Source organism: Lissotriton vulgaris, chromosome 8 (genome assembly GCF_964263255.1).
Source record: "Lissotriton vulgaris chromosome 8, aLisVul1.2, whole genome shotgun sequence".
Lineage (NCBI taxonomy): Eukaryota > Metazoa > Chordata > Amphibia > Caudata > Salamandridae > Lissotriton > Lissotriton vulgaris.
In genome coordinates, this window is record NC_141696.1 from 140,183,767 (window position 1) to 140,203,224 (window position 19,458).

At 45.7% G+C, this 19,458-nt stretch overlaps 1 protein-coding gene across 1 annotated transcript in view; it reads right to left on the reverse strand.

Moving 5' to 3' along the window:
• Positions 1 to 19,458, reverse strand: part of PAAF1 (proteasomal ATPase associated factor 1) — a 145,365-nt gene that overhangs the window by 26,285 nt on the left and 99,622 nt on the right. Inside the window, exon 9 of the mRNA XM_086933833.1 lies at positions 4,335 to 4,450. Within this exon, the coding sequence (XP_086789959.1) occupies positions 4,335 to 4,450 (116 nt within the window). The remainder of the gene's footprint in view (positions 1 to 4,334; positions 4,451 to 19,458) is intronic.

The following is a 19,458-nucleotide window of genomic DNA, read 5'->3' on the forward strand; positions in this document are numbered from 1 at the left end:
GCGTGGGCAGTATTTAAAGTGCAAGTGCCAACATTTTAAGACATTTCATTGGGCAACAGCGTGAAAAAGGACACAACATAGAAGACAAATTTGTCAAGGCACATATTGGGATAATCCCGATAAGCAAACCCATCATTTCTAAAAATCACACGCCGAATAAAATTTATCCAAATTGACTTACATAATCGGCTATTTTAAATGTAAAAAGTTTTTTGCAATTTGAAAAATCATTTCATGATATTTACAAGATAAATCCAAGTAAAAATCTGCGGATAAAACAATCTACCATAGAAATACAATTAGCAGCCGCCCATTGAATCACTACTTCAGGCATATGTATGACATGCTAGAAAACGGTGTGTAACATAAAGGGGTAGAAAAAAACCCGGGGGGAAAAATAAAAAATTAATATTTTTCCTCTCCCTCAAATACCTGTATAAATACAAACTATATTCTCATTTTTAAGTCGAGCATTCGAGACCTCTTGTATACTTTAGTATACCCATTTGCTTACTTGAATATGTGGACACGAGTCGGACGCGCGCTTTTTCAGTGTCAGATTTGTCCTTTGCTGCTGGCATGAGCTGTGAGCGTGTACGGCGGCGTCAGCAGCATCTGTTCTCGCGCTCCCCCATGCTTTCACTTTTGCGACGCCACATGAGCCTCTCGCAGGCACCTTCACTGCCGCCGACCTCTCCCCCACAGTGCTTGTTAAATGAATGTCACTGAGTGCTCCTTTTCTTTTACATGGAATTGTATACATGTGCTTGCTGCTTTCACTCAGTGATTCATTAGCTAGTGTAGTGGCTAAGTTATGAGGAACGCGCATTTTTTCCACCATGCCCACAAAGTCAACAGGGAGGCTCCTGCGTCCTGCCGCATTTTCTCCATATGAGTGGTAGCATTCTATCGTTTAATTACGTTTTCGATTTTGTGACAGAAGCCTGGCTAAGAATAAATCTTAGTGCAATCTATAGTTAGCCATTGTGCTAACATCCATATGTGAAAGAGACAACGTGCAGTTCAGTGCGCGAAGGTTGACCTCCCGCTCTTGCTTTTAGTCGCACCACTGACGAGAAACCTAAAAGTAATTTGAGTGGGCTGCCTCAGCTGAGTCCATTGCAGTCTGGCAGCACTGCCACGGGGGGAACATGGACGTGCAGGTGGCTCCGCTCCGCACTTGGGATGACTTCTTCCCTGGATCCGACCGCTTCGCCCGGCCAGATTTCAAGGACGTCTCGAAATGGAACAACCGGGTGGTCAGCAACCTGCTTTACTACCATCAACTACATGGTAGTGGCGGCCGGGGTATTCGCATTGGTAGGGTGAGTGTGTTTTTCGAGCCCGCACGCAGCATTTTGCAGCTCCCGAAACATGGCGGCCACAGTACTTGCTGGGACTAGGGACTGCTGCTAGCAGTGTCCGGATGAGAGAGACCCTGCCCCTGAGATAGTCAGTCAGCAGGATGTGTATTTATATTGCACTTATAAACGGAGTAAGTGCTAATAAAATCTGGTCGGTACTCGACGCCTGGTTGAGGAAATAACTATGGTCCAAAGATTATGCCAGAGGTTTGTGGTCCGGTCCTCCCTGATACATGTATGGGTCCATCAAGGTAAATGAGAGTTGGACAAGGAGACAGCCTACCTCTGGGTGAACTCTGTAGGCCGCACACATATCCGGGGGCGGAAACCAATTCTGTTTGTGTGGAAGGCACAGAAAGATCCCATCTAGAGCAATCATCTTCAGGTGGCATGTATGAGGATAAAGAAAAAAAAAAGTAAATCCATTACGCGATCTTCACTTATGATGGGAACAGCCGAACGTTTGGCGGAATTTCTATCTGTGGATGGAATCACATTGGCTAGTAAGCTGGAGGGGATGCTATCATTTATCACCTATTTTTGTCAATAAAGAATGAGTTTAGAGCATCACATACATTTTGGGTGGGGGCGATGGTTAAAGGTTTAGCTAGTTCTGTGACAATTTCAAAGATGTCCTTTGTTTTAGTTTCAGAATGAAAAATTTTGTTTAGAAAAAAAAAAAGGTTGATTTGACTTGCAAGATAGATTTTTTTGTAAGCTTTTCGGCGTTGGAAGGAGATTTCCTTGTTTTCAGGCAAATTGGAGTTTCGCCATTTCCATTCTGCCTGGCAGAGTTTGAGTTTGGCGGTCTTAAGCTCTGCTGAAAATCATTTGAAAGCTTCTTGGTGTTGAGTATGGTTGGTTTTACGAAGGGGAGCATAAGTATTGCTGACTACTGTCAAGCAGTCAGATACTGCCTCCTTGAATTCATCCAGGCTCTCAGTAGGGGTGGGTAAGAGAGTGCCAGCGAGTCACAAAGGGGCATTAAGATTTAAACAATTCCAGTTCCTGGGTAAAATACCCAGATATGTGGAGAGTTTCAGAAAGGTCAGATCATTTAGAGTGCATCTTTTTAGGTGGTGGTACAACCATACACAAAGAGAAGCAGTAAGCTTGAATATAGCTAGGTAAGTTTACCAGACCTGATCTAGTGTGTGACCTTTGATATGTGAGGGTATAAAACACATGTTGGTCGAAGTGAAGACTACTTGGTATGTCAGTCAGATCTGTAGAGGTTTGTCTACCGGTATCCTCATATATCCAATAATTAAAGTCTGCAATGAGTATGCTTTTTCAGTGGTCGATGGCTAATGAGGAGATGGAGTCAGCTAAGAGTTTGGGGAATTGTTGCAAATGGCTCAGACGTCTGTACATGAGGGCACACATCAAAGGGGAAGTGGGCGAGTCAACTTTAATCAAAATGTCATCAACTGTAGGAATCGGTATAAAGATAAGTTTTTGTGAAAATAAGATGTTTTTTTACCGCTGCTGCAACCCCTCTGCCTTTTTTACATATCTGTCTATTAATGTTGAGTAGATAACAGTTTTCAAGAGAGCTTCTAAGATATCTGGCATGGGTAATCCGTTAACTAAGTTTAAGTCATGAATAAAATATCTGGGGATTCTGCATTAAGTAGTTGAAGTATCTCGAGGTGGTGCTTAACCAATGAACGAGTATTAAGTAATTGTGAGGAGGTCGTATTTCGTTTTATGGAGGCGGTGGTGGAATAGTTGTCAGCTGCGGTATTAGACACCAAAGCCCATTTCTACAGTACAGTGACAGACAGATTTGATTTAAAATGCCTAATTTAGTAAGCTTTGGAAAGAGAGATGGGTCTAGTTGGTGACTTCCAGAGAAAAGGTTTCTGAGCAATAGACCTGTTTTCGGGCATAATGGCTGGCCCCTGGACCCGGTCGGCCACAGAAGGGCTTGTTGATGGTGCATCCGCGCTGCAGCCAGCAGTTCAAGGGTTTGGAGCTCTAACCGACTTCGCTCCCTGCCTGTCAATTGTTTCCCCCAAACCAATGGGAGTCTAGTATAGCAGGTCCTAAGCTGCAGTGACAAACAGATGGCGAAATCTAAAAGAAGGTGAGTCTAAAACAGCAAGTATTTCAGTTTGTGCAGAGTTTTACAATAATATGCTGGTCTCAGGTTAAAATGGCGAATGCGGTTTCTATTGCGGGCACGTACGTGCTGCAGCCAGAATTTTAAGGGCTTAAAACTAATTGACTCCACCTCCGGCCTCCCGATTGGCTACCCCAACCAATGGGAGTGAATATGTATGCACCAGAGACCACCAAAGACCATAGAGGAGTCAAAACAAGGCCCGAGCAGCAGTGGCACCGCCCTTGCAGCGGGCAACGTCTGCAGACAGAGAAGTCAAACATAAGAAAGATACAATGGAAAAGAGAAAAACACTGCAGAGTGAACTGTCATGAGAGTCAAGGATAACAGTGTATTTGGTGCTCTGTTTTTTGCTCAATAGTAAAATTACAGGACACAAGCAGTAAAAGGCTCTGATAAGTCCAGTAACCCAGTGCCTGCCCTCAGACGCAAAAACACTTCAACAATAACACAAGCTTTTGTGGCTGAAGGTAAATCAGATCAGTTGTAAATTTCTATTTAATTAGTAAAATACCAGATCTTACTGATGCTTGGCTCTTACTTTGGCTGATATCTTTAGTGATTCTACAATATCAGACCTTCTTTTATAAACTGCATTCACTAAACTGGCACTAAAAGTGTATGTCCCAAAAGACAGAACAGAAGTCAATTTGACAAGGATGGAACTAAGATATAGCTGATATCTGCAGCTCAGATGAAGCAGTTACCCAGGACAATTGCTTTCCTCACATGGACAGGTTCAACATTTCAGACGATCTGTGAACCCACAGCAGCCTCAGCAATAAGAATGAGAGCAACATCCAAAAACACAGAGTTCATACACCACACAAACAGATTTCACTCACCTTGGATTTCTCACATCCAGCTGACATACATTTCCATCCTGGGATCCTGCTAAAACGTACGCACTAGAGAGGAACATGCAGCAGTTGAAGGCATCAGACCCACTGTACAGAAATACCTGGGGAAAAAGAAAGTAAAATTGAAATGCTCAGCCTACAATTAATTCACTAATTTATAGAAGGTTTTGTGAGTAAAATATGCCTTAGAAATAATTGATGCAACCAGATAATCACTGTACAGTAATAGCATTACAGGACTACTAGATATGAAACAATGTCCCTTGCTGACCCACGTTATCCAAAAAAGAAAACACCTTGTAGTGTAATTACCCACTTTAAGGACGAATTGTGAGAATGTCCTTAGCCCCACTGCTGCAGCCTACCCATCACCTCTATCCTGGCCTGGTGACACCTCTCACATTATCACACTCTGAACTGCTGTCATTCTTGCAGCAACCTAAACCCTGTGAGCTTCACTTGTATGCTGATTTCCTGCCTCCGGCATGGACTCCACCGCTACACCCTCTGTTGACGCTGAATATTCCCCGCAAGTGTTGTACAATGCTGCTGCCTTTATCTAGGGTTCAGCTACTTAAGTTCAGCAGTACACATGGCTGCTATTATGGTTAACTGGCACCTCTAACATAGCGGATGATTTATATTTTGGTGGCCGGAGGTTTGGCAGTCAGGGCAACAGAATAATTTACTTAGTCGCCTTGACTGCACCTCTGCCAGTCAACTTTAGAAATGACCACCAAGCTGGCAGTCATTTCTTAAAGCTTTGTTAGGAACGGTCATCATGGCAATTCCGGTCAATACTTTTTGCAGTTTGGTGCCTGGCTCTGTTAACATGACTGAGCCTTCCACCAAACTATTTTATTTTTTATTTTCAATAAAAATATCCCGCTTCAGGATTTTCTTTTTGAAAATAAAAAAGATAATGCTCCCTCAGCATGGGAGTCATGTCACATGAGGAGGGGGGCATTTTTGTTTTTCTACTGCACCTTACAGCCAGGGTTTTCCTGGTGGTGACAGACAAAAACGGCTATATGTCTGCACATCTTAATTGGATGGATGGATGGACATATAGCCAAATCTCTGACAGCCCTTAGTTCGTTGGAGAAGTTTGACCACGGCGGAGATGAGGTAGAATCCACCACAGCCAAACATTGGTCCTTCCGCCCTATTTAAATCAGGCAGACGGACTACTATGTTGGATGAGGGAACACCATTGCCTTGCCCTTTCTACTAACATCTAAATCAGGCCCCTTGTCTTTAATCTCACCAAGAGGAAAACTCCACTGAGAACACAATTTATAAATATTTTCCTAAATTTGCATACATGAAGGATCAGATCGAATACCAAAACATAATGTCATCTAACAGCCAGGATGTGCACTACAATATGGCAGGCATATCTCATAGTCTAAGCACTTATTAAAATTGGAACTTATCTCTTTTAAGAGTGTAGGTTAGGTGCCGGGAAACAGACTCTACAGATACAGTCCATCTTGATCAGATGTAACATGATAATTTCATCCGTTTTTGGTTGCAAGCCTTATAATGTCATATCCACCAATAGCATACTGAAGCAAAGCAGTCTTTTTGAAACCTAAAAAAAAAACTATTCTGTTTTCCTGATCAGCTGTTGGCAAGCTGCCACCCATTCATCGACTTCACCATATGCCAGTACTGTGTGCAAGCACAAGGTCAGCCTTGTGCATGCCACTGGTTAAGCCCATAACACAACCAGCATTACTCTGTCTTCTAGTAACAACTATTTCTACTGACCCTGAACACAATGACTGGCAAAGCCAAAAGTGCTAACCTTTTTAGCTTTGCCAATGCCATCCTACAGGATTTGCACATGCTTTTTGAATATGATGTACAGAATCTACAAAACAAAGTGTGATGATGCATAAGCACAAGACAACAGCAGCCCAGTGTCACCACGCATGCGTCATGACATTTCCTGTTCCTAGGTGGTAGATGCTGATCTTGGAGTGGTAAGTTAAAAAATATAAAAAGTGTCCTATTGCAGCAACAAATTGCAGCCGATGGGCCCTCCAAAGAAGAAATTGCAAACAAAACAAAATTCTGCAATAGAAAGGTAACTACAGCCTTTTCATCGCTCATCTGAACAGGTTTTAACGCTAAAACCTTGCTTGATAAATAAGCACGATTGTAAATTGGTCCAACTGCTCTGCCTGGATGATGCGGAAACATAGAATCTTAGACAGAACACGGGGGTGCTAGGTGGCACACGAGCGGAATGGCCGCCATGGAGTGAGGCTTCCGCAGTCCGGCAGTAATTTGTCATTTATCCTCGTCCCAATACATTGCTGCACCCGTGAAAGAACGGGTAAAAAAAGCGTAATATGTGTGGATGAAGCGGAGCTTGGTTCTATGTAACCAGGAGAGATCTTTGACTGTGCACGGTGAGGAGAAGCTGAGCTCGGGAAGCATCTCTGGATCGTCTAGAGCGGTGCACAGTGACCACGCAAGTCCCGGGGCGCGCACCAGGCGGCTGGGCCGGCATGACAAAATGGCAGTGCTGCGGCCCTGACGTTAAACGTACCTATGCTGGAGTCTGGCTGCCTGAGTCCTTGAGCGTGCTCTGGGTGAGCGGACATCAGAACGGAGGGATTGTGTGAAGGCGGTAAGAGATTGGGGAGGCAAGATGCTGCTTTTATAAGGTGTCCCCTAAGCGGCCATAAGGAACGTGGTGCACAAGGCGGCAGCACAAAGTGATAAACGGGCCATGCTAAGGAAGCGGCATATAGCGCCCATAACAGAATTTTGTGACTGGGGCAGAATATTTATTGGATGCGCACTGTTTGCAAATTCGGCCGCATGGAGGGTGCTATATTTTTATAAGACTGCAGCCTAGAGACAGTACAATACCGAATGTGGCAGAGGCCTGGAACAGTGGGCCTGGAATGCAGAGCAGCACATCATCCCACAGCGATATTGAAGGGCGATGCCGCATGGTCCTTAAGCAGGAAGCACACAAATTGTGGCACTGGAAATAGCCGGTACATAAGTGGTAGGGTACGACAATGACAGAGGGACGACACACTACCGGCATTCATAGTGTTATAGCAAGGTGCAAGACAATGCCAGACTGAGGTATAGCAATTGCGTACATACTGCCTGAAATAATACCAAAACGTGCAGGCGCAATGAGGTGCGGACAGGGTAGGGGCAGCCATATCGATCCTACTGCTGGGCGTGGACTGGCAACGTAGCACTTGAGCGCTCACCAATAATCTGTGTTAATATACCAGTGGGAATACCATTCTCTGCGAATCTGCACAATAACATCAAATACAATAGGACTTAAGTGGAGAGCACAGTGTGCCCAAAAGACACTCTCATTGCATAAGGCGTGTTCTTGGTTACGGCTGGCCACCATAATGGGAAAGAGGGACACACGCCAGCCTCGTCTCACATTTGAGGCTAAGAAGGGGACCAGACAGCAATCGATGGAGGAGGATGGAGGTACAGACGGAGGATACCAGGCCCATCAACCAGAAACAGGAGATGATTTGAAGTCAATGCTCACGGAAGCGCGGCAGGGGTTTGCAACTATTGCAGACAAGATGGACATGTTCACAACACGGATGGACACAATAGCTTGTCAACTGGATGGGCACGAAACACGCATAAAAAATGCTGAGCAACGCATATCAGATACGGAAGACACGGCGGCCCACATGCAGAAAACAGTTACGCAGATGGATAAACTTTTAAAAATCATAGCCGCTAAGAATGAGGACATAAAAGCTCGCAGAAGGAGAAATAACAGTCAAATTCTGGGGATACCAGAGAGCGCGAACACAGGCAAGATGGAGGAGCATGTTGAAAAATTGCTCAGAGAGGTAATAGGAGCAGAATCTCTGTCCCCCCAAAATTCAATGTAGGGAGGGCCCATCGGTCACTTCGGCCCAAACCACCTCCTGGAAGTACGCCAAGACCTATAATTGCGTGCCTCTTAAACTACGGAGACAGGGATACAGCTCTACGAGTGGCTAGAGAGAAAAGAGAGCTGAATTATGACGGAATACCCTTCACCATGTACCCAGATTTTACGCTGCATGTTCAGGAGGAAAGGCGTAGGTTTCTCTCTGTCAAACAAAAACTAAGGCAAGCCCAGATTGCCTATCCCCAACTCTACCCAGCCCGGTTGCGTGTCACATAACAGGGGGCGCACAGAATTTTCACCACGCCTCACAAAGCGGAAGACTTCCTCAAAAGATTAAGAAACAAAAACGTATGTCCCAGAATACGAAGGAGCACCCAGAAACGCAGACATCGGATGTGGAATAGCGTTCCGAAGGAATGAAGCTTGCTCTACTGACCCTTATTCCATGCCCCTCACAAGAAAAGCAGTGCTGGAATGTGATAGAAGACATTGGGCACAGCTTTCGCTGCTTATAGGACAGGCTATGACCAACAGGACTTTGAATTGGATAAGGACGTAAAGTAGCTGGACAACCAGACACCCTCTAAACTTACCCAGGGTATCGTGCGGTGCCGTTGGTCGCCTGGAGGAGTGAGAGGTATTTGTGAGCCACCTAGCAGAGTATCCCCACAAGGGTGTACCCAACTACTGTTTTTCGGTTGACCTATCTGGTATTATCGATGATAAATGCTATAATAGGTGTTTTTTGTTGTTGTTGGGGAGGGGGGCGGAATGGGCAAGGCTGGCATGATTGTTCCTAGCAGGCATGCTTCATCTGGATGCAATGATATATCAGCATGGCATTTGACTGACATTGTTGCATTAATCTTGCTTGCATTTCGTTGGATGGATTGGAGAGATGGCTACGGGTGATGAATGTACCTTGAAAGTGTTATCGTGGAATGTCCGGGTGTTAGGAGATTCGAGAAAACGTAGACAACTCCTGGCATACTTAGACAGGCAACAGATACAGGTGGCTATGTTACAGGAAACGCATACGAATCCAAGATCTCCAAACACGTTTGCCAGCAAATGGGCAAGCATAAGACTCTTTGCTTCCTATTCCTCATACGCCCAGGGCACTGCCATATTGATAAAAAAAAGGACACCTTTTGAGTTGGTGGGAGCGATGGATGATCCTCATGGGAGATATGTTGTAGCATGGGGGAGGCTTGGTAGAGACACGGTTACATTAATAGCCTGCTATGGTCCCAGTATAGATTCCCCGGAATTCTTTTCGACAGTTTGGGGAAAGTTCCTCAATGTGGGATCCACTCACTTAATATGGGGAAGGGATTTTAATGTGTTATGTTATGTTATTTATTTTTGTATAGCGCTCGACTCGCCCGGGGCATCTCGGCGCGGACTAGTAATATTCCTGCAGCTGAATGGGAGCATATGAAACTAGAATAGGAAGGCTTTGAGCTGTTTCCTGAATGTGCTGTAGATGTCCATTTTGCGAAGGAAATCTGGTAACTCGTTCCAGTATCTTGGAGCTAGGTACGAGAAGGATTTTCCTCCAGAGCGGCACAGCCTTATGCGTGGAATTTGTAAGAGATCTTGCGCCCCGACCTAAGGTTTCTATGAGGTACATATATTTGCAGTCTCTTTTGGAGGGATTTGGGGCCTCTTCCTTTAAGTGCTGTATAAGTAAGACAGCAGATCTTAAAGTATGATCTTTTCCTCACTGGAAGCCAGTGGAGTTCGCACAGTAATGGAACCGATGCGGTGCCCGCTGGACGATTCAATACCATTCTAGCTGCAGTGTTTTTAATCACCTGCAGTTTGTTCAGCAGGGTCTCTCCAACCCCTGCCAACAGAGCATTGCCATAATCCAGTCGGCTGATGACCATAGCCTGGACCAGGGTTTTTGCCCGATTCCACTGTTGTGCTAGACATTCCTGTAGTGGACGCATTTGCAGTCTTGCGTGGGGAACTATGAAGATGCAAGATGTCATCGTCCCTATTAGTTTCATGAACACTCTGGCTTGTAGAGAGCGCTGACATTGAAAAAGGGAGACTAAGTTCTGAATACTTTGAATCCTGGCTTGACTGGGATAGGCTTGAGCTACTGATGTGTTTATAGTAGCTCCTAGATATTGATGAACGTGCGAAGGCTCTAGGTGCAACTTGGTGTAGTTTATCGTAAACCCTAAGTTGTGCAGTGTTTGAATTGTTTGCTTTGTGTGTTGTGCACACAGTTTGTACGATCTTGCCTTTATGAGCCAGTCGTCTAGGTAGGGGAAGACATGTATTTGTTGTCTTCTGAGATGTGCTGCCACTACTGCTAAGCACTTTGTAAACACTCGTGGTGCTGTTGTAACCCCGAATGGAAGGACTTTGAACTGATAGTGTTGTACTTGTATGACAAAGCTTAAATACTTCCTGTGCGCAGGATGTATTGGAATATGAAAATAGGCATCCTTTAGGTCTAGCGTGGACAGAAAATCTCCCTGTTGTAGTAATGGGAGTACCTGTTGTAAAGTGATCATGTGAAAATGATCTGATTGAATGTAGTGATTGAGTGGCCTGAGGTCGAGAATTGGTCTTAAGGTCCCGTCTTTCTTTGGAATTAGGAAGTACAGGGAGTAGACTCCTATTCCTTGTTCTTCTAATGGAACTACTTGAATAGCATCTTTTTGTAGGAGTGCTAGAACTTCCTGTTGAAGCAGAGTTATGTGTTCTGCAGACATTGGACGCTGCCTGGGTGGTATGTTTGGGGGGGGGGTTGCTGTGAGTTCTAGGCAGTAGCCATGTTGGATAATTTGTCTTACCCACCTGTCTGTTGTGATGGAGTTCCAGACAGGTAGGAACTGTGAGAGTCTGCCCCCCACAGGAGTGGAATGCTGTAGGGGAGGCAGAGGGAAGTCATTGTTTAGGAGCGGAAGAGGAGCGGTTATTGTTACTACCTCTACCTCTTCCCTAGTTGTTATTGCCTCTATATCCTCCTCTAAAAAGTCCTCTATTAGAGGAGGTGTGCGTGTGTGTTTTAAAAGATGATGTTGTGTCTGCGCTGGTCTTCTTGGAGCCTCCTCTATAAGAGGAGCGGCGAAAAGAACCTCTAGCTTGGGTGTATTGTAACGCCCCCATAGACTTAGCGGTATCTGTGTCTTTCTTCATCTTTTCTAATGTATTATCTACCTCCGGCCCAAACAATTGGTTCTGATTAAAGGGATGGTTTAGAATGGTAGTTTGTACCTCTGGTTTAAAACCTGAGATGCGTAACCATGCGTGACGCCTGAGAATAACACTAGTGTTCACTGCTCTGGATGCTGTGTCAGCTACATCTAGTGCACGTTTGATTGAGGCATTTGAAATTAGTTTGCCTTCCTGTAAAAGTTCTGCTGCTAGATCTTTGTGTTGATCTGGTAGGTGTTCCATTAGCTTTTCTAGTTGATCGTAATGGTCTCTGTTGTGGCGTGAGAGCAAAGCCTGTGTGTTTGCTATGCGCCATATGTTTGTTGCTTGTGCAGCAATTCTTTTCCCTGACGCATCAATGATCTTGGACTCTTTGTCAGGCGGGGGTGTGTCCCCAGAAGTTTGAGAATTGGCCCTTTTGCGCGCATTAGACACTACCAAGGAGTCTAGTGGCAGATGACCCTTAATGTATACTGGATCAGCTGGGGCTGGCCTATACTTTTTCTGTATTCTAGGATTTAACACCCTACACCTTACTGGATCTTTAAACATCTCTGGAGCATGTTTTATGACTCCCTTAATCATTGGTAATATTTGAGTAGACCTTTGTGACTGTTCGAAAGTGTCTAACAAGAAGTCCTCCTCAAAGGCATACGAAGACTGCGGCTACCTGTTTTGGGTTGATGAGGATGCTACGGAGGGTGCTCCCTCTGCTCCCATTTCAGGCAAGGAGGATCCTGATCCAGGCCCTTATACTATCTCGCCTGGATTATGGGAATGTCCTCTATATGGGAGCTCCTGCCTATACCATCCACAGGCTCCAAGTCGCCCAAAACAGTGCAGCCCGTTTACTCTACAACCTTCCCCGTTGGCAGTCAGCGAGGAATGCTTTGAGGGAACTTCACTGGCTTCCTATAGCTGGAAGAATACAATTTAAGGCCATGTGTATTTTACACAAGGCCTTCCATCGCACTGGCCCTGCAATTCTTCAGTCCCTGGTCACTCCCTATGCTCCATCTCGTTCTCTTCGGTCCAGCTCCTCCCAGTTGGCTACTCCCATCAGAGTCAAGAAGGCTCGATGGGGTGGCCCTCCTTCTCACACACTGCGGCAAAGCTATGGAACATTCTTCCTCTGCCTCTGCGGGAAACTTTAAACCATCTCTCCTTTAGGAAAACTTTAAAAACACACTTGTATACTACATTCTGTTGACCTGCCCTGAGCCCTTGCTAATTGAGTTTCTGTCATAAGCGCTACGAGGCCTCCGGGTAGATAGCGCTATACAAGTATTGCTTCATTCATTCATTCATTCAGTGCATGGGAACCCCACGGTAAAGTGCAGCTCTGTTTAACAAATGATTAAAACCAATACTGTCCTCTGTAGGGGAAGATTTTGTTGGGTAGTACTGAGGATGAGGGATATCTGGTGCATTATTTGGTGAAAAATTATATGCATCCTCATCATCCTTAGGGTATTCTGTGTTACCATCCTCATCTAAAGGGTATGTATGTGTTTCTGGAACATCACCCCCCCCCCACCCAAATCATACTCCTCATCAGTGTGGTGTGATGATGCAGGAGAGTGAATAGGAGAAGTTATAGGTTCTACATATGGAGTAACAGGAGAGGAAGAGGGTGAAGGAGAGGAAGGGTGCATTGGAGAAGTTGCACAGTCCTTTTTGGCAGGGACCACAGGTGTAAGTGGTGCGTCTGCTGGTCTCTTCTTATAAGGGATTGCTTCCACATGTCCAGTTTTTGGATTAATATGGACTTTTTTCTGTCTAGGATCTGATTTTAAACAGTTCTTCCTCTTCTATAACCTTCTTCGGCGTCGATCTTTTCGGAGCCGATAGAGGTTGTTTAGTCTTTTTGCCTTATGAGGAGTTGTTGAGTCTTTTGGCAATGTTTTCGGTGCCGAATGTTGTTAAGCCTTATCTGGGGTCTTCGGTACCGATATCAGAGGTTTCGGCGTGGAGACAGGTTTTGCTGGGCCTGTGGCGCCTCTAATTGGCTTCCCCTCTTTGTTTTTTGAACTGGAAGGTTTCGGAGTCGAAGCTTTCGGGTTTGGTACAGTTTTTGTCTTTGGCGCCGATGGTACGGGTGCCGAAGTGTCTTTGTCTTTGGGCGCCGAAGGGTTTTTTATGTTCGGTGCCGACGAATCCTTGCTGTCGAAGGATGTTTTGGTGCCAATGGAGGAGGTGTAACTGGCACATGGTGTTTCTTCGGTGTCGAGGCACCGGAAGGCGTATTGTCTTTCCTCGGAGCCGGGCCCGAAGGTAGGGGGTTAGAGGGTAAATGTCGGTCTCGATTGGGCCCCATGGGCGGAGTGCTGACCGTTGCCTTCTGTTTGGGTAATGTCTGTCGTGCAGGGTCAGATGTACTCACAGGTTGTCGAGACGGGATCGAGTCGTCCGAATCCTCTGCCCCCGATATTATCTGGAGATCAGGCGAGTCCTCCTCTGCGCCGAGTGGAGCCTCGTCTTTGGAGATATCTTCTATTGGATATTCGTTCTCAGAGACGTCTTCTTCGACGATCTCCTCTTCAAAGATGGCCTCCGGTGCTGGTGCTGATCTTCTCATTTCGTGTCGACGGGCCCTCCGATCTCGAATTGTTTTCTTCGATCAGAAGGAGGCACAGGCTGTGCAGGTCGACTCGTCGTGTTCTGGCGAGAGACAGAGGTTGCAAACCTCGTGATGGTTGCTATGAGGGAATTTTGCTCAACATACCGGGCATCTCTTGAATGGAGTTCTTTCCATGAGGCGTAGGCCGCACGGTGCCGATGGGCCCAACGGCCCGCGTCGACGCACCGGAATGTAGCTGGTGATGTCGAAAGTCTGTTCGATGTCGAAAGAAGTTTGTTTGAAGTTTCTCGCTTCGAAAAAGCAGAAAAAGTCTTTTTATAGCCAGAGCGGAAAACTTTCATCCGAACCCAGTGGCGGAAAAAAACAATCTGAGGATGGAGTCGATGACCATGCGCAGTATTGTCCAAGGGAGGAGTCACCTATCTCATGACTACAAAAGACTTCTTCCAAGAAGACAACAACAACCTGCAATCATCCGAGCCCAACACCAGGTGGCGATCTATTGCTAAATGAAGGATCTGCAGCTCATATGCCTCGAACAATACTTTTTTCTTAGAAATAATGGCTCAGTGGACAGCGTGGAGGTGATTTGGGAAGCGTTTAAAACCACGATTAGGGGGTACTGTATATCCAAATGTTTTGGAGTTCTCAGGGACATTCAAAGGACAATTCAAAAATTAGAGCAGGAACTGAAAGAATTGGAAAGAAAGATGGTGGGAGGAGTGGCGGGACAGGCACAAAAAGAGTTTCGTGGGAAGCTATCGGAGTATGAAAAGCCTGCAGAAAGGGAGGCGAAATTCAAAGAACGACATTGGGTGGCTCGTAAATATGGGGAAGGGGAGAGACCAGGGAGGGCACTGGCAGAAGTGACACGATGCCAGAGATTCGCAACTCCTATACTGGAGATGGAGGGACCTGGGGAGATAATACATCGAGACACGCGTGAAATATGTGAGGTGTTCATCACACACTACAAAGCACTGTACACCTCACAACGGCATGGAACATTCGAGTTAGATAGCTTTATGGGAGATATAGAGCTTGGTGGTTAGGTGATACACAAAGGGAATTCCTCAGTCTACCATTTGAGATAGATGAAATAAGAGAGGCGATAACGCAACTGAGCAATGGGAAGGCACCAGGGTTGGACGGCCTCCCTGCGGAATTCTATAAGAGTTATATAGGCATCGTAGCGCCGGTCCTCAAGGAGGTGTATGAGGAATCCCTAGAAGTTGGAATACTCCCCTCTTCAATGAGGGAGGCGATGATTACCTCTCTATTGAAACCCGGAAAAAACCCCACCTCTAGTGATGCATATCGGCCGCTGTCCTTGATCAACTGTGTCACCAAAATATTAGCTAAAGTATTGGCTAACTGCCTGACGCTGCTTCTAGATAAGCTTGTACTACCAGATCAATCGGGCTTTATTCCTAGTAGAGCCACCTCCCATAACCTACGTACTTTGTTTTCTTTTGTTCAGACGGTAGCGCCTGAATTCCCCCGTGCAGCAGTTGTCTTAGACTCCACCAAGGCGTTTGATTCACTGGAATGGGATTATCTCTTTGAAGTATTACAGCGCATGGGATTTCCGCAGCTCTTTGTTTCTTGGATTAAACTATTATACAATCAACCAACGGCTAAAGTCTTAATGGTTACATGTCCTCTGCATTTTCCATCTCAAAGGGCACCCAACAGGGGTGCCCATTATCCCCACTCTTGTTTGCCATAGCAGTTGAACCGCTGGCCTGCAGGCTTCGACAATGTCATCAAGATAAGGCATTCCGCTGCTGCCTCCGTCAAATCTTGATTTCTCTATACGCGGATGATATGACGATTTATGTCAGGGACCCTCAGCAGAATATCAATCCTCTATTACGAGAATTTATAGTGTTTGGTAGATTGTCTGGTATCAATATTATTTGGGGGAAATCTCAGGTTTTTCGTCTCACGCCAGCGGTTCCCAAATTCCAACTTGACTTTCCCCTAGAATGGTGCGACACAGACCTTCGATATCTAAGCATAAAGGTGACGAGGTATAGGGAGGAGATGATTCGACTCAATTATGGTACTGCTATCACAAATTTAAACAGTAATGTTACACGCTGGATATCACTTCCTTTGTCATTGGCAGGTCGTGCTTCCCTTATAAAAATGGTTGTGCTTCTACAATTTTTATATCTTTTCTTAAACGTACCCTACCATTGGGTTCCTTTTTTTTAAACCCTGCGCGCTGAATTGATTCGACTGCAATGGGGAGGGAAACAACCGCGACTCAATTGAAAGACCCTGACCAAGCCATATGAACAAGGTGGACTTGACATCCCAGACTTCGCAATGTATTACTTAAGCGCCCAGGCCCAATACGCCTATTATTGGATATACCCCCCTAGATGCATGCCGCAGATAGTCACAGAAGACTGGATCGCAGATCCTATACCACTAAATGGCATTATATATGGACCTAGATGGACGCGCACAGCGCCTCCCACTGTAGTCACAAATACAGTTGATGCCTGGAATCGTATAACAGACATTCTTTCCGAACCTTTATTATATTCATCGAGGCTGCCCTTGACTTATCACCCCATAATATCCTTGCTACAAGAAAAGGGGTTTCAGAACTTATGCACCCGTATTCATGTCACTGTATGGGGCGACTTATTTCACGCGGGAAGGTTTCGTTCTTCAGAACACCTCTTTCAGGGGATACAACCTACTCCCCTGGATGTCTTCCTTCATGTATGACTGAGACTAGGGATGAAGGCGATCCTCCCTGATTTTCCGCATGAGCCAGTAAATCTTGTCCTGTTACACAATATGCTGGGGTCCACAGATGGAAAGCACTTGGTGTCCCACCTATATAAATGCATATGTGCTCAACAGGAAAATACCTTGAGTTCTGCACGTATACACTGGACAGAGGATCTAGGGTCCAACATAACGAATGAGCAATAGGACTATTGCTGTGCACAAACCTCACAAATTTCTGCTAGCTGTAGATTGCGGGTTATACATTTTAAATTTCTACAATGCTTATATTACACACCGTATTTAACAACAAGGGGTGGTGATGGACAGAGTTTCTGAATTAAGCAGAATACTCTCACCCAGTCAAGAGATCAGGGCTAGATCCAACACCGTTTTTTAGCTCACTGCACCATCCCAGCTCAGAACCTGGCTATATGCAAATTAGTCTGTTCCTGTCCCAGTGCATGATGGGAACAGGACAAACCAAACTACCAAGCCAATTCTTACACTGGGAAGGAAGCAAGCTACCGGGGACCGGTTTCTGGCATTTCAGCCGTCGTCGGCCCGGCTTGCTTGAATCCTGATGGTGCAATGAGCAAGGGACTCGTATCTGAGTATACCCTACCACGCTTAGGGTGGACAAAATATTTAACAACAAGGGGTGGTGATGGACAGAGTTTCTGAATTAAGCAGAATACTCTCACCCAGTCAAGAGATCAGGGCTAGATCCAACCCCGTTTTTTAGCTCACTGCACCATCCCAGCTCAGAACCTGGCTATATGCAAATTAGTCTGTTCCTGTCCCAGTGCATGATGGGAACAGGGCAAACCAAACTACCAAGCCAATTCTTACACTGGGAAGGAAACAAGCTACTGGGGACCGGTTTCTGGCATTTCAGCCGTCGCCGGCCTGGCTTGCTTGAATCCTGATGGTGCAATGAGCAAGGGACTCACATCTGAGTGCTTAATTCAGACACTCTGTTCATCACCACCCCTTTTCTGAATCGTTTTTGGCCACTATAGGTGTGGCAGGGTATACTCAGACATGAGTCCCTTGCTCACTGCACCATCAGGATTCAAGCAAGCCGGGCCGACGACGGCTGAAATGCCAGAAACCGGTCCCCGGAAGCTTGTCTCCTTTCCGGTGAAGACTTGGCTTGGTAGTTTGGTCTGCCCTGTTCCCATGATGCACTGGGCCAGGGACAGACTAATTTGCATATAGCCAGGTTCTGAGCTGGGATGGTGCAGTGAGCTAAATAACGGTGATGGATCAAGCCCTGATCTCTGGACTGGGTAAGAGTGGTCTGCTTAATTCAGACACTCTGTTCATCACCACCCCTTTTCTGAATCATTTTTGGCCACTATAGGTGTGGCAGGGTATACTCAGACATGAGTACCTTGCTCACTGCACCATCAGGATTCAAGCAAGCCGGGCCGACGACGGCTGAAATGCCAGAAACCGGTCCCCGGAAGCTTGTCTCCTTTCCGGTGAAGAATTGGCTTGGTAGTTTGGTCTGCCCTGTTCCCATGATGCACTGGGCCAGGGACAGACTAATTTGCATATAGCCAGGTTCTGAGCTGGGATGGTGCAGTGAGCTAAATAACGGTGATGGATCAAGCCCTGATCTTTGGACTGGGTAAGAGTGGTCTGCTTAATTCAGACACTCTGTTCATCACCACCCCTTTTCTGAATCGTTATATTACACACCGGCCAAAAAATATCGCTTTCGCTTACAAGATCATGATAGATGCAATAGATGTGGTAGGGAGGGGGCGGGTTTTTTACATCTCACATGGGAATGTTCGGCAGTGCAGGAGTTCTGGGACCAAGTTTATGAAGCGCTTGGGAAAATGATAAATAACACACTTGAAAAAGATCCCATGATGGCCCTTCTCAGCTACACAGCACAGATCCCCAAATCATATCGGAAATTCATAGCCATATCACTTTTACTCGCTAAATGAAAAGTGGCTTGTAGATGGGGTAGGGGGCGGGCCCCTAAGTTCAAAGACTGGTTAGCGGATTTGTTGTACTGTCAGGAACAAACAGCGACATATCAGGAAACTCTCCCAAGGGCGTCCAGAACGAAAGACATATGAAAACCTCTTCAAAATTACTTACTTCAGTGTGACTCGGAAGGGATGGATGCAGCCTCTGTGGATAACACATGATGGATGTGGACTACCTCTTGTTTCTTGTGCCACTCTGAAAAGTCACATGTTTGATGTTGCTCATGCTGGGGAGAGGGAGGCGCGGGGCCCATGGCTCCCCTAACTGGAATAGATGAGATTAAGGCAGATATATGCCATTGGTATTCCCGATACCTTTATGAATACTGCACCTGTAAATATGATCTATTATCAATGTGTGTCCTACTAGATGTATATCTATTATTGCTCCTTGAATGTAATGATGTCGGAAACTGCTGTCTCTTTGGAATGTATGACCTGCTACCTTTTTACTGTAATGTACTGTTAAAAAAATTAAATTTAAATAAAAGAAATCTTAGAACACAGCAAAGACGAGTGTGGGGTCCATTTGGATTAGCAGAGAGGCTTCCAATCTTAGTGACAGACAGAGTTCTAATCGATATGCACAGGGCAACACCTTTCACAAGCAATTATGGGCACCACAACATGGTTTTCTCCTCAGTAAGCATATGTCGGCTTCAGAGGGTACATCTCAAACCTCTATGT